General features: G+C 38.2%; 1 protein-coding gene across 1 annotated transcript; it reads right to left on the bottom strand.

The window, feature by feature from the left end:
* Positions 1-564: 564 nt before the first annotated feature.
* Positions 565-14,260, bottom strand: slc19a1 (solute carrier family 19 member 1). The gene is made up of 6 exons (XM_072683795.1): positions 14,007-14,260; positions 12,442-13,031; positions 6,817-7,591; positions 5,966-6,158; positions 4,325-4,466; positions 565-3,551 (listed from the first exon to the last, which is right to left on the bottom strand). The coding sequence occupies exons 2-6, from the start codon at positions 12,706-12,708 to the stop codon at positions 3,351-3,353; spliced, it is 1,578 nt and encodes a 525-aa protein (XP_072539896.1). The 5' UTR covers positions 12,709-13,031; positions 14,007-14,260; the 3' UTR covers positions 565-3,350.
* Between the last annotated feature and the right edge of the window lie 1,033 nt (positions 14,261-15,293).

Raw genomic sequence — 15,293 nt, 5'->3', positions numbered from 1 at the left:
TATGATGGAGGTGTTTACAGTTCACTGTCAATGTCAATCCAACATTCTAGTACAGAATGCAAACGAACGTGTGCCAAGTAACATAACTAACGATGCACCTAAATGAACATTCGTGGCCAAAATCCTAACTTACCAAAATCCACTTCTGGTCATTTGCCATTTAATTCATGCCTTTGAATAAACAAACAAAACATGAAAATTAAGAAAATACACATCTATTTGTGTTAAAATCTGCTTTCAATTGGACAGAATAAGCTGACATTTCTTAAAATTATTACAGCAAAGACTACAAAACATGATTTTAAATATATCTAAACCAGTTCATTCATGGCATCTTTAAAATTATTTATTGTTACGTTGTCACGTAGTGTTTTGACAAGTCATAGTTTATCTTCTGTCTTTTTTGTTTGTTTTTTTTATTCTTTTTTAAATTCCAGCCTCAAAAAAAGTGGCATTTTTAACCAGTTTAAGCCAATGTGTTTTGGTGGCTGAAATTTTAGTGAATCCTTAATCACGATCCCAATTGTGCATCTTGATTACTAATTTTTATGAACAACACCACAATGCAATAAACTGTTCTCAGTGTATTATTCTAGCACACAAACATGTTCACAGTATAGAACCTGTACCAAACACTGTATCTGAATACAGATGTGAAGTATAGTTCAGAATAAAATAAACAATTCAATCACACATGGTATATGTAACTAACATACATTGGACAACCAAACATTTGACATTGTTTTAAAAAAGTCAAACATTTTATAAAATATTTTACAAAAAGGTGAAAAATGTCCAGCATCTGATATTCAAATATTTAGTGCCAGAGCTTAAGTAAAGGAAGCCTGAGGCCATTCCAACTTTATGTTCTTAGATACAGTAGATTCATAGAGACCTATTCTGCTCGAGTGCATGGAGGCCTGTCACTACAAATCAGTAAATAACCATAAATGTGAAATTACCACTTAAATTTGGAACATAGAACATACATAATAATGGTCATTTTTACAACTGATTTGTAGTTATGACCAATTATGGTTATGACCAATTATAGGTATTATCAAAAACTGTACCGTATGAAATTGACGTGTAAATCATGTCAAGACACAAATATCTTAATATGAATCTCATCACTAGTCTACCACTTTCGGTTTTCATAGCTCTGAGTATAAGATTCCTACATGTTACATGTAGACATAGACATAATTTGGTTAGCAATGTGTGTACTCCAGACTGTGTACAATTTTGTACGTACCTCAGGGAAGCATCCTTTACAGAAAAAGTACCATATCCAAGATTTAAAAAAAAAAAAAAAAAAAAAAAGCTTTCCTTTAGGTTGCAGACTTACAGGGCACTGGTCTTTACAGATATTTTGCGGAAAAAAACACCCAAATTCTGACTTCCTTGTGATTACCTCAACCCCCCCTCCAATACAGCAGTTAACTTCAAACAACTTAAATTTTTAATTGTTCATACATATTTGTATTTTAGGATTTAGAGTTAAGGCAACTGTGGTGAAAACAAATATCCTGCACTGGCAGTCAAAATTAATTGTTTACATGCATGTTTGTCATACACTGTTTTTACATGGACTTATCCTGTCTGTACTCCAAGCAGAAAATTATATCAATATGTGACATATATATACAGCAAGACAGTGCAAGATTTCAGAGAGTGACACTCAAGTGCAAAGGCTAAAATATTACAGTATAACTGTTAGGGTGGATTTCCTATTTTGCCTTAATTTTTCAGTGATCAATACAGACATGAACAGACGTGGTTGGTGTGGCGCAACAGATAACACCACCACCTACCATTGCGTTACAACAACACCATGTGGGAGACCAGGGTTCGATTCCCGGTCTGGGTGACTATGCTGCGCTACACCAATAAGAGTCCCTGGGCAAGACTCCTAACACTACATTGGCCCACCTCTGTAATATGAGTAACCTTGTAAGTCGCTCTGGATAAGAGCGTCTGCTAAATGCCGTAAATGTAAATGTAAATGTAAATGAACAAGAAATACATAAAGATCCTAAAATCATACCAGTTTTGGACTTGGAGACACCTCACACCTCAGATATTTTCTAACCCATACTGTATAATATATTTACTAAACTCTAAAAGAGTAAGGCATGTACCTGACAGTAGGCTGCAGTGTCAATCTACAGTGGTTTTTAACCCTAAAAAGAAATTTTGTTTCAGTTTCTATGTTTTATAAATGTTAAAAGTACTGGTATAGGCAGATATGCATGTAAACAATATTTCATATTGCCCCAAAATTCTGTATGTTATTGCATGAATTACTGTTGGTCCTAGAAAAATTAGTGTTTGACTAGCAATTTGTATGTGCTCTGGTTTTAAACACCACCTCTCCTAAATTGTTTTATGATTTAAAGGAATTGCGTCCCACACATTCTTAACCGCTGTTCACCTCACACATTTCACAACGTAGTCCCATGAGTTCTCAGAGGCTGCTGTGGTTTCAAACATAGTCGCTAAACTTCAGTGTATGAATGTGTGCATTCGGTTTACTGAAGTAAAAGTCTGACATTCTAATTATACTGTTTTAAATACTAAGTGCTAACACATGACAATAATAATCATTATTATTATTGGTGGAAATGACATCAGCCTGGTTCATCAGTAACCTCATAATCAAAGGGTTAATGCAGAACCATATCGTTAACCTTTCTTAAAATTGACATTTTTAACTTCACATTATTAAATTCTGGAAACATGTAACTCCATCCTTGAAGAGAAGAGAAAAAAATAATACTAAAAAAAAATTGAAAAATAAAATCACTGGCAGTTATTAAACACATGTTTCACAAATGTTCACAAATCAGTAAGAGAAGAGCTGAATACAATCTTTGCCATTTCATAGGAGGTAAGACGTGATGTGACGCTTGTATATTTTGCACAACCAAAAATGGTTAAAAAGCAGAAAAACTAAAAAACAAGCAAATAAAAAAAACTGCAACATCGCTTTCATTAAAAAAAATATTTTAGCACTGGACTATAACATTTCTTTGAGTATTCTAGAGTAATACCAAGTAGTATTAGGATATATTGTATTAGGAATACAATATATAGCTCTCAAACCATAAATTCACTCTACTTTAAGGCCAAAACTGATTTTTTTCTACATTTGTGTGGAGGACAGAGGTTGCAGATTTATACATAGAAAAGGCACTACTAACAATAAAACTAAGCCCTTGCATTTAATTGAAATCACATAACATTTGTGCGTACAGTTGTGCATAGGTTACTGATAAACTGATAAAAGTAGGATAGAGACGAGTGAGAAATAGGCTTCACCAGTAAACACTATGGAAACACCCTGATTCTCAGGTCTTAACACTTGATCCATTTGAAAGAGGGTCCGTCTCGGAGCTAGGCATTTCTGCAGTACCAAGTTCAATGGATGTAGTTGCCTCAGTGGGCACCTGCTCTTGCCTCCGATTGCGGTAATAGTTTGTGATGACCCAGGCAGCACAGCCCAAATACACCACAGTCAGGAGGGTGAAGTAAAAGAAGTACACAAAAAACTGAAAAAGAAAATTTTTACAAATCAATTACATATGTCTATACACTTGGTCTAAAGTCTCTCTCTCCCTCTCTCCCTCTCTCCTTCTCCGCACTTGACATAACATTTATGAACTTCTTTGCAGAAATATAATTTAGCCTTAAATGTACTGGGTTGGTTCAAAACCTCACATGCAACTTTTCTAAGGGGCGTAATGGGTCATCCCCTGTAATGACTGGAGGTTATTTAAACTTATTGGGTAACCTTTTAAAGCATCATGTTGCAAGAATTAGCATTTCTTTCTCTTGGGATCCCCCTACAATCAGGAAGTGTAATTCACATTTTGAACCACCACTAAAGGACACACTTTACACGTGTTGGGAGAACCAGAACTGGCATTTGAAGTGCAAGATGCATGTGATCTAAGGCGTTAGGAGTAATATTGCAGGATTGTACACAAATATGACTAAGGTTACATGGTGTTATGTGGTTCTCACAAGTGTCCTGCCCTTTTCACCATAGTGACACAGTGCAGTTGCCGGTATGCCGAAACCTAGAGTAGTAGTGATCGGGACACTACTCATCATAAGCAGTGGAGCAACAAAATAAATGGCATGGCAGCATGGCAAGTTGCTAACCCATGTAAAATTACTTGTATTGTTGTTTTCCAAAAAATGTATTAAGAGTCCATTTCCAATTGCAGATGTTTCATTTACACTAATGAAAATTATATCAAGTGTGTCTACTTCATCAAGATGCACTTTACTGCATTTGTCTAAAGAAAATGTTCCTTACCTGGGAGTGCACAGGCAGAGCCAAGCCTCTCTTATCTGCCACAATTAGAGTAATTATAGTCTTCAGAATTGTTCCCAGGAACGTGTTCACGCCAAAAACTAGAGCACACAACTCTTTTGTGAGAGAGGAAGCAATCTGGAAACTGAGAGGAGGAAAGTGGTTTAGCCATTTACATTTTTCAGTGAGATGTTTTGTTTGCTTTCATTTTCTGTTGGTATATTTTCCAATTATCCCAACGGGTGGCTGACCATAACAAATATCCTTCAAGTTCCTTCCCTGTCGCTAATGACCACCATGTTTTCACAAATATAACACAGCACATTTGCCAATTACCTTGAACTATATATGATTATGCAAGTACTGTGAATATCTAAGCAGATAAACGATCTCCAAAGGACAAAGTTGAATATGAAATATTCCTGTAATACTTTAAGCAATAAAAAAAAAAGGGTAGTTCAGAGTCTCAGTTATTATGGGGGGGGGGATTCAACCGATCTTCCTTGCAAAAGGCTCCTAGTTGCATGAAATTCCTAGGCTGTTTTGCATGCACTGCTCTTTTGAGGTCTCTACAAGATGTTAAGGTCAGGTGACAGTGAGGAAAATTGATGTAGCCCATCGTGGATTTTGAGGTGCGATAAAATCAATTCCCTGCTGTACAACTAATCCTCTTTTCATCTTTTTCATCAGTGTAATGTTTGCTAAATTTGCTGGCATTTAACTAAATATATTCTTTCCTCTACCAGTAAATGACTACATGCCTAAAGCATGATTGATACACTCAAGTTATTCACAGTTGGAGAGGTGTGCTTTTATAAAATTCTGCACCCTTTCTCTCCACAGGACTTGTTCAAAGAAAAATCAAAATGAGCCAGAAGAAGAATGTTCGGAAATATCTGACACAGGAGGTTTTGTTCTGATGACTCTTTCAATAAAATCGTATTTATGCAGGTGTCCCTGCACAGTAAAACAGTGCAAAAGATTTAAACTCTGGAGTGCTGGTGCAGTCAAACAGGGATTGTAATTCTCCCAGAAAGATTTATTAGATTTCTTCGATTAGTCTTCTCCAGCTTTGTGACTTCTGGAAAACAACTATCTTAATGTCCAGAGACCTAGGCAGTTGATGAAGAGCTCATGGCTGCAAGTTGTGATTATTGCAAACAAACCATAGTCCTAAAAAGCTAATTACAGTACTTTGATAAAGACCTTGGTAAAAGTGAGCCAAGATCTCTTAGTGTGGCCAAAGTTTTGCATGCTGCTTCTTTCCAATCATCTTTAATTTATGCCTTTTGGAGATACATAATTACAGAAAATGAAGTTTTGACCAGGTGTGCCAAAACTTTTGCAGTCCACTGTAAGTAGCACCTGAACATGTACCTCATTTAAGGGGCATAAAAATGTATTTTCAGATCTGTACGTCAAGATTAAATTTGCTGGATATTTTACATATAAAATAATAAGATACAGAATTTAAATTGACAGTCATTTCCATGACAAAATGCATGAGAGGCCATCGGAAGAGATCGGTGATAGTGATACAGTTTTAAATTCCGATCCACATTAAAATCATTACATCCTTAATAGTAAACAGCCAAAAACTCTGCAGAAACACTGATACAGCTGGATAGAGAATGCATCACTCACGTAGCAATAGGGACCAAGAATTGGTAAAACCCTCTGAAGAGAGCATAGGCCACGTAGCACACCCAGATGTTGTTAGTGGCATACATAAGAAGCAGTAAGCCGGCCTGCGCTGCAGTGATCCCACCAATCACCAGCTCAGACCACACATTCCATTTGATCTTTACAAAGCCTGCCACAAACGATGTGATTGCACCTGGAAAAGAGAAAAATGGCACCAAGCATTGGTTATGATTCTGTGTTAACTAATGGCACAGATGTAGGATCATGATAAATAATGCAATAGGAAAATATTAGCTTTCTGTACTAGGCACTGCTCAAGAATGAAATTTGAACTTTGCCCATTTCTGTAACAGTACACTGTGATCCATGGAGCTACGCTCTATGAGATTAACCCGACAAAAGAACCTTTACCCATTACAACATGATCTTTCAGTTTATTTGGCCATGTGTCACTTTGACACGGATACACCATAAACTTTGTCTCTTTCAATAAAAACACATATCCTAAAGAGACCCTGGTCAATTACGCATACCACACTTAGGGTCACTATTACTTGGATAAAACATTAAACATGTCTCATCTGATGTTTAGATAAACAAGGAGGCAAACACTACTCTCAAAGTAAACAACACCATAGTAAACTTTCTTTTGGGATCTTTACTCATTCTGCAAGGTACTTGGATATCAAAAGTAATTATTTGTTTCAAACATACCAATTACATTTCATACCAATCCAATATTGATAACTGAGGAACATTTAAACCACAGAAACTTTAAATCTCTATGAACACAATAATATTTTATTATAAAAGACAACAGCTGCAACTTCTCACCCATTCCGAATGCTTACCGAGCAAAGTAGAGGCGGCCTCCACTCCTCCATTATAGACGTGCTTTGTGGCAGGATCCACTTTGTTCCACAGTATGTGCACATAGAACACCACCAGGTAATAACCAGTAGAGTTAAAAACCCACCACAGGCTCCAAAGCCTTAGGTTGGGCACTTTCACAACATTCCTCAACTCCTTCAGCATCTGCACAAACACAGAGTTTGTTCTGAAAGAGTAGCAACCACAGCTGGAGCTTCTCAGGGCCTCAACTGCCTGGTCATCAGATTTCATTTTGTCCAGTTCAGACTGAGCAGCAGTCTTCCGCTCCTCCTCCAGACGGCTCTGATTAAAGAATAAACTCCGCTTGGGCCATGGCAAGCAGGTGGACAAAAGGAGCCCAAAAGAGACAAAGCCTAGTGAGACAGCGCTGAGCGTCCTGTATGTAATACCAGCCAGCGACATGCACAGCTGACCCATCACTGAGCTGGTAAACACTCCCAGTAACACAGAGGAGCGGGAATAGCTGGCAACCTGCTGGTACACCGACGCTGGGACCAGGGAGAAGATGTAAGAGGAGTAGGCCACGCGGGCAGCCATCGTAATACCGTAGAAGAACTCCATGAACTGCATCTCCAAAAGGGAGGTGCCCAAAATCAGTAAGAGCCAGATGGAGACATGGCTCATGCTCTGGAGGACCAAAACAGGTTTGTAGCGCAGGTAGTCAGTCAGCAGGAAAACGGGGACCAGCACTGCCATGTAGGAGTAGGAAAGCACTGGGTTGATCTCATTGGTGACCTGGGTTAAGAACAGGGTTAACAAAGAGCAATGAGTAAACATAAAACACAGGTTAAAAGGGCCTATATGACAGACAAATAGTCATTGCTAATTGCTAATGTTTGAATAAGAGTTAAGTGTCAAACTAACGCTTACTCCCAGTCCATATATGGAACAGCCTGCTATGAATTTATGTTGACATCATGAAAACTAACCCACTAACAAAAATGGAACAAGTGGCCCCAAGAAAATATACATTTACACTCATTAGCCATACCGTTAAAAGCACAGCCAGGTAAAGTGAATTACATTTTGTTACAACGGCACTTGTCTAGGGGTAGAATAAATGTTTGATGGTAACTGAATGGTCACTACTGCTAACACCAGCTAACGTCTTGGAGCTAGACACTATTGGGCACCTTCAGAGGTCTTGTAAAGTAAACTCTCCTAGGCCAACAGCATATTAGGCACATTTTTTTAATGTGTTTCAACTCATCAGTGTATAGGATATGGGTCATTAAGCCTTATGGATATTACTTACAACGCATGTTTGAATAAACAAAAAAATGAATAAATGTATGCCGAGGACCATTAAGGCTGCAGAATATGGTAAAAAAAAATGCAGCACTGCTACATTTAGTTTGACTTAACATACTATGCATGCCAAAAAAAAATGTTTACTTAAAAAAAAAAAAAAAAAAAAAAAAGATACATAAAATAGATCAGCAAGATGATATCACATAACTGCTGAATAAACTAACACACACACACACACACACACACACACACACACACACACACACACCAAGTAGTATTCAACTCCCTGCAGATTTTGCAGGTTTACACATTTGGAGTTAACTTGGCATAGTGACATTTGGACTGTAGATCAGCCTGGACGTGTGAAATGCACTGCAGCAAAAAAGAATGTTTCTTTGTTTATTGTTTTTTAAAATTGTGAAAAGTTTATTCAGAGGGTCAATTATTATTCAACCCCTCAAACCACCAGAATTCTGTTTGGTTCCCTTAAGTATTAAGAAGTAATTGAGGCATAAAGAACAATGAGCTTTACATGTTTGGATTAATTATCTGTTTTTTCCCGCCTTTTTTGACTATTTAAGCCCCTCCCCAAACTTGTGAACAGCACTCATACATTGTCAATATGGGAAAGACTAAGGAGCATTCCAAGGCCATCAGAGACAAAATCGTGGAGGGTCACAAGGCTGGCAAGGAGTACAAAACCCTTTCCAAGGAGTGGGGCATACCTGTCTCCACCATTGGGAGCATCATCCAGAAGTAGAAGACGTATGGAACTACTATTAACCTTCCACGGCCTAGACAGCCTTTCAAAGTTTCCTCCTGTGCCGAGGCCAGGCTTGTCCAAACAGTCAAGGCTGACCCAAGGACAACAAGGAGGGCGCTACGGGAAGATCTCATGGTGGTGGGGACATTGGTTTCAGTCAATACCATAAGTAACATACTCCACCGCAATGGTCTCCGTTCCAGACGAGCCCGTAAGGTACCTTTCCTTCATCAAGCGCCATGTCAAGGCTTGTCTACAGTTTGCTCATGATCACTTGGAGGACTCTGGTCTGATGAGACCAAGATCGAGGTCTTTGGTGCCAACCACACCCGTGACGTTTGGCGACAGGATGGCCCTGCATACGACCCCAAGAATACCATCACTACAGTCAAGCATGGTGGTGGCAGCATCATGCTGTGGGGCTGCTTCTCAGCCAAGGGGCCCGGCCATCTGGTCCGCATCCATGGGAAGATGAATAGCACAGCCTACCTGGAGATTTTAGCCAAGAACCTCCGCTCCTCCATCAAGGATCTTAAGATGGGTCGTCATTTTATCTTCCAACAAGACAACGACCCCAAGCACACAGCCAAGAAAACCAAGGTCTGGTTCAAGAGGGAAAACATCAAGGTGTTGCAGTAGCCTAGTCAGTCTCCTGACCTTAACCCAATTGAAAACTTGTGGAAGGTGCTCAAGATTAAAGTCCACATGAGACACCCAAAGAACCTAGATAACTTGGAGAAGATCTGCATGGAGGAGTGGGCCAAGATTACTCCAGAGACCTGTGCCGGCCTGATCAGGTCTTATAAAAAACGATTAATAGCTGTAATTGCAAACAAGGGTTTATCCACAAAATATTAAACCTAGGGGTTGAATAATAATTGACCCACATTTTTATGTTAAAAATGTATTTTAATTTAACTGAGCAACTTATATTTTTTGTTTGTAATATTTATGCATCTGTTAATAAATGCTGCTCTTGTTCAAAGTTTGAAGGCTCTAACTTATTTGCAACTTGTTAAATTTGCTAAATCTGCAGGGGGTTGAATACTAATTGGAGGCACTGTATATATGCTACTGCTGGACAGAGCTCAAAGCATAGCAAATGTAAGCATTTATTAACCTGAAGTCATACCTCAGATCTCAGGTTATAAGCTAAGTAAATACGGAGACCACAGAAGGTCAACTGTGGCCCAAAGAGGTAAGATACGTGCTTTCTTAACAACCATGGTTGAGGTGCTTTTACACAAGGCCCCTAATATCCAACTGCACTGGGGGTATGTGCATTTACTGTAAAAATGGCCTTGTAAAAATGTACCACACTAAAACAATACTATTACTACAATACTCTGTCCAATACTACTGGAGCTTCCTTATTCTCCTAATCCAAAAATGGGGACCATGGTGGTTCCCCTTCACCAGGCGGGTGTGCCTGGCATCATAGAAGCACTTTTCTCAACTGAAATCATGAAGTTGTTCACATACATCGCTTACACAGATGACCACTGAGTAACTGTGGACACAAATGTTGCCATTTGTTCAAAAGACAACATCATTTTATATGGAGAGTGTGGCCGAGCTCTAGATTTCATTTATTCCAGGGGGGGGGGAGCATAGTGTGTTAAAAAGTGTGAGTAGTTTTGACTTTAATCAAATGACAGTAAACATAATTTTACTGCATCTTTAATTTTTTTAGGTGTAACTAAATTTATATATATATATATATATATATATATATATATATATATATATATATATATATATATATATATATATATATATATAGTTTCCATTGAAGTGAATTATTGCTATGGCAACAGCTTCAGAACAGCATAGCTATAGTAGTATGATTATGTCGGACAGAAGAAACACTTTTCAAGCTAAAAGATTAAAAGTTAAAGGATGTTCAAGCAAATAATTAATAGTTGAATTTTTCCATCTAGCTGTTGTTAGTCCTACACTAGATGAAAAATTCCCTATAGATTATGTATGGATTTTCTAATTGGTAACAAACTATATGGTGATTTTCAAAAGCATTAGGGTTAAGGTTAGACAATACAGTTGAAAATTAGCCAAGTAGCTTCACTGCACTGGCAACTTTTGCATTGCCCTGTAAATCTAAACTAAAGCCAAGTAAGTAGGACCAGGTCAGGTTTCCTGGGTACAAATCCTCAGTTTAAAGCAGCAGCTTTTTGCCTATTCCAGTGTGTTGCAAGATGGGTTAGAACAAACACCTGGGGCAAAAACATTAAAAGGCCTCTATATGGAACCAGTGTCCTATTAGACCCATTACCCTTAGGTTTATTAGTGTACAGCAGCCCTTAAACCTAGAGCAGCAATATACAGGGTGGGCAATTTTTTATGGATACACCTAAATAAAATGGGAATGGTTGGTGATATTAACGTCCTGTCTGTGGTGGTGAACACTAGTACAGATGACATCAAGACAATTAAGATCTATGCCTGTGTTTGCTGTGTTTGTAATCAAATTATGTAATGAGAGACAAGTCAGTCAGTCTTAAGCATGCAGTATTAGTTAATTAATTTATAGGCCCTAATTAATTTGTTACAGGCAATATATCAAATGACAACTTATTAAAGGCTGGCTACTAAAACTAACCATCTTGAACAGCAAGTGTAACATTTGTGACTTCTTGTGAGGACACTTGTAATTCACAAATTGTACATGTGCAACTGATCTATCAGGGAGGCTTCCAAAAACAAACTGGTTCTAAGTAAGCTGATTCATGAAGCCTGGACAATCAACGTACAAGTTAAATCCTACGCATGGTTTCTACAGCACAAGTGAGGTCTCGTTTAAGTGAACACAACAGACTATTTAAAATAACTACTGTATCAACTACCATTTAAGAGCTTAATTGCCCCAGTTCTCAGATTGCAAAGCCATTTAACTCAGCATATACATACACACACAGCTACCTTGTAAATAACACTCATAAAAGTGGCTGAGTGTGACATGCCAGCCGAGGGATTTGAAGCTTACATGATTTGGCCTATTTAAAAGGAATGTGAACTTTGACCAGCTTCTCAGTAGGTGGACCAAATGTGACGCTGCAGTCCCAGCAGTTCAAGTGGGACAATTAAGCCAAAATAAATCACCAGAACTACAAACAAAAACCCAGCAACAACCTTTTCCTAAAACAAAGTCACACATTTCCATTGAGAATGGTCATACTCACACTCATAAGAACTAGGACTCAACAATTAAGTTGTTTTTTTTAGTATCTTTTGCCATAACTTATTCTAGTTGCACTGCTGTAACAGAAGATGAGTAAATAATGAATTCATCTAAATAAAGTGGTATTTGTTGTATAAACTTTAAATTGCTCAACAACAGTACATGACTACTGTTCATCTCCTTGATGATTACGACTCAAATTCTTATGCACATGGTTTAAGGTAGTTTTGTGAAAACGATCCATAAAGGACCCTGCTGAAAAACAAATCCCTGAATATGATTTGAAACACTGACCCTGCTTTTTGAAACATTATGTATCTTCTAGCTTTCCATGGACAGTGTCCAAAACTAAAAGGTTCACAGAGTTGGACCCACCTGTTCCCTAGTGAAGTTCTTCTCTGTGCTCAGCAGGTTAGGTGTGATGAAAGGCTCCCCAGGCTTCAGCTGAACCATGAAGCCATAGAAACAGAGAAAGATGACAGACCACTTCCAGGGCCGAGGTTTCTGGGGTTCTGGATCTGCCCTGGCACCAAGAGCGCACAGAGGGGGGTCCTCAGCCTCCTTTGCGTCCTCATTCTCATTGGTCTTCTGTTCCTCCTTAATGTCCTCTTTCCCCTCGTTACAAGCTATAGACTCAACCATTCTGTACAACACTCTCCGTGGAAGTGCAGACAAAAGCTGTCAGATAATACTGAAATGCTAAAAGAACATTAAGAAAGTGCTAAAATGCTAAGGTACTCTCAGAAGTTATATACACTGCAAACATAGTCCCCAGATTTTGCTAGAAGTTCTGAAATTCCTGAAAAGGAAATTACTTTGTTTTCCTTATGATAAAAAAAAAAAAGCTTTTAGAACACGTTACTAGATAACAGTTTCGATCTATAAATAACTGAGCGTTAACCTTTGTGTCAGCGTGCCTGACAATGATTGATCGAAGCTACCCAACTGAGTTGCCCATGATGATTCTGTAAAGGAGAACACAAAACAAAAGTGATACACTCATTTCAAGTTCATCCTGACATATCGCATGATGGGAAATTTTAACTCAAATTCTGACAGCACCTAGTTATGCTTAAAGAATGGTAAATGTTAAAAGACGAACTCCACAAAGTAAGCAGTGGAGAAACCTGCCTACTTGGCTGCCCTTACAGCTGTGTCTACAACACAAATATATGCATTTTATTTAGACTTGAGTTTTAGAATGAGCTGTATAACGCTAATAATGGTTGTAGCTGTAAATCTAAAATAAATTAGTTTTCTAATTTAGTTTTCAAATCTAAATGTCCTGTATGTACCTTTCCAGCATTGGAGTGTCTTTCTAAATTGTGTTGTAAGCCAAACCTTTCTCCTTAAACTACTGTGAAAGAATATCTCCGGCATCAGGCGTGTAATTATATTATATATAATTATATTATTATAACCGATCTGTTTAACATGTTTCTGTGAGGTAGATAGCTAGCTAACTTTTAGAGGTCTTAAACACTTAGCTAGGGTGTCTGGTTCCTCTCACCACCACTGTGAAGAACTCTTAACTATCCGAGATATTCTCGCATGGAGCATTTCACACCAAACAACTCATCAACGTTTACATCTCAGTCATTTAATAATGCAAAATATAAAAAAAAATGACTGAAATGTGCACTGATTTATTTCAGTTATTACTGATACGTCTTAAGAGACAGACAAGAACCACACAATCTAGTTCCCTGTAAAACCCCAGCTTGGCCAGTCTGCCTGTTTACCATGCAGGTCAACGTTTGTAAAATTTCCCCACTTAGCTGTCCCCGTCTCTCTGTCTCTCTCTATCAGTGGCCAAGTCATGTGCCCAACCACATGTTCAGAAGGATTCGACTACAGCTGCTTTAAGTGTAGCTAAATGTCGCAAAATAAGACAAAAACAATAGTTGAGAGCAATGATTATTTAGCGCCAAGTCACTTACCCAGAATCTTCAGCAAACGTCCCGGCCTGTTGACCAGACCTCTAGACTAGCAAACAGGCTAGCTAGATCTTAATCCGAGCTTTCAGAGGGGAGCGAAGGGTTGCTGAGTTTATAGCTAACTCAGTCAGCATGTTGCATCATGCCAGTGCTGGGTTAATCGGAACTAAGTCGACATTTAACAGTAACAGAAACGCTGTCAGTGAAGTGAAGCATTAAGCAGCACATTTACTCAAGTATTAACCCGCGCACGTATGAACAAGGTATGGGTTGGACTAGAACAGGACCTGCGATCTACACATCATACACCACTCATGTGTCCGGGGTAAATCGCAAGAAAATGTGTTAAGATCTGCGTTTACTTTCTTGCGTCATATCTGACCACGTGACCGGCTCTTCTAAACAGTGTTCAGTTTTGGTCAATAATTAGCGCAATTTATCTGTGTTTCATAACATTTATGGAAACAATACCTGCGAATTTTTGGAATAATTAGAGCGACAAAGAAGAGTGTCAGATTGGAATGTATGATATGCGGGTGGTTATAATTAAAGATCTGATTACAAGTAGATTGAAATTGGACTCAATCACGGCACGTTTTTTCTTTTATAGCGGTCATCTAATTCCGTGCACCCGTAATACTGATCTAGCTCTTTTGCAAATAGCTGCGGTTAGGCAGGCCGTCATATAAAATAATGTATAACTAGATGTTGTAATAATCTCATCCCTCACTTAGGGACGTCACTCATGTTTTCCAGCCAATCACAAACACAAACGGCGTGATTGACAGAAGCGCCTCACTCGGAAGTCCACTTGCAACACCAGCAGTAGGGGAAATGTAGCTACTTTAATTAAATATCTGAAAGTTACATGAATAAAACCACAAATAACAAAACCTGAGCATTATGTATGCATGCCCGAAAATGTGATTTATTTACGTTCACATTTTTATTTTCACAAGAAAGTACCTTTCTTTTTTTTCTGTAAGTTTTTGTAAGGTTAGCGACTATATTCAATCAATGTGCTATGTGGGCAATGTGTTTGGTGATTCCCTATATAATACCTACATTGGGAATAAAAGTGTCCTGTATAATATTCTCAATTATCCATTAATATTACAGGTTTGTCCAGCTTATTTACATAATTAAAAACGGTGGCTAATGATACAAGGCCATAAACTCGTGCAATTACTTAAACTCATGACACGTGGCATTTGGACTGTGGACACGAGTCCACTTGAAGTGTTATTATAACTAGCTACATACCTCAGTGCAGTTGTATAGCACACAAAT

The sequence above is a fragment of the Salminus brasiliensis genome, chromosome 7 (assembly GCF_030463535.1).
Source record: "Salminus brasiliensis chromosome 7, fSalBra1.hap2, whole genome shotgun sequence".
Classification (NCBI taxonomy): Eukaryota; Metazoa; Chordata; class Actinopteri; order Characiformes; family Bryconidae; genus Salminus; species Salminus brasiliensis.
This window is presented reverse-complemented; position numbering and strand designations above follow the sequence as displayed.

What these genes read in the sequence shown, in the direction of transcription:
- slc19a1 (XM_072683795.1), bottom strand. Translation starts at nt 12,708, where the DNA reads ATGGTTGAGTCTATAGCTTGTAACGAGGGGAAAGAGGACATTAAGGAG. An exon ending in GGCCGCCTCTACTTTGCTCG is followed by an intron (nt 6,159 to 6,816) that starts GTAAGCATTCGG and finishes TCTCTTTTCCAG; the next exon opens with GTGCAATCACATCGTTTGTG. An exon ending in TTCTTGGTCCCTATTGCTAC is followed by an intron (nt 4,467 to 5,965) that starts GTGAGTGATGCA and finishes TCCTCCTCTCAG; the next exon opens with TTTCCAGATTGCTTCCTCTC.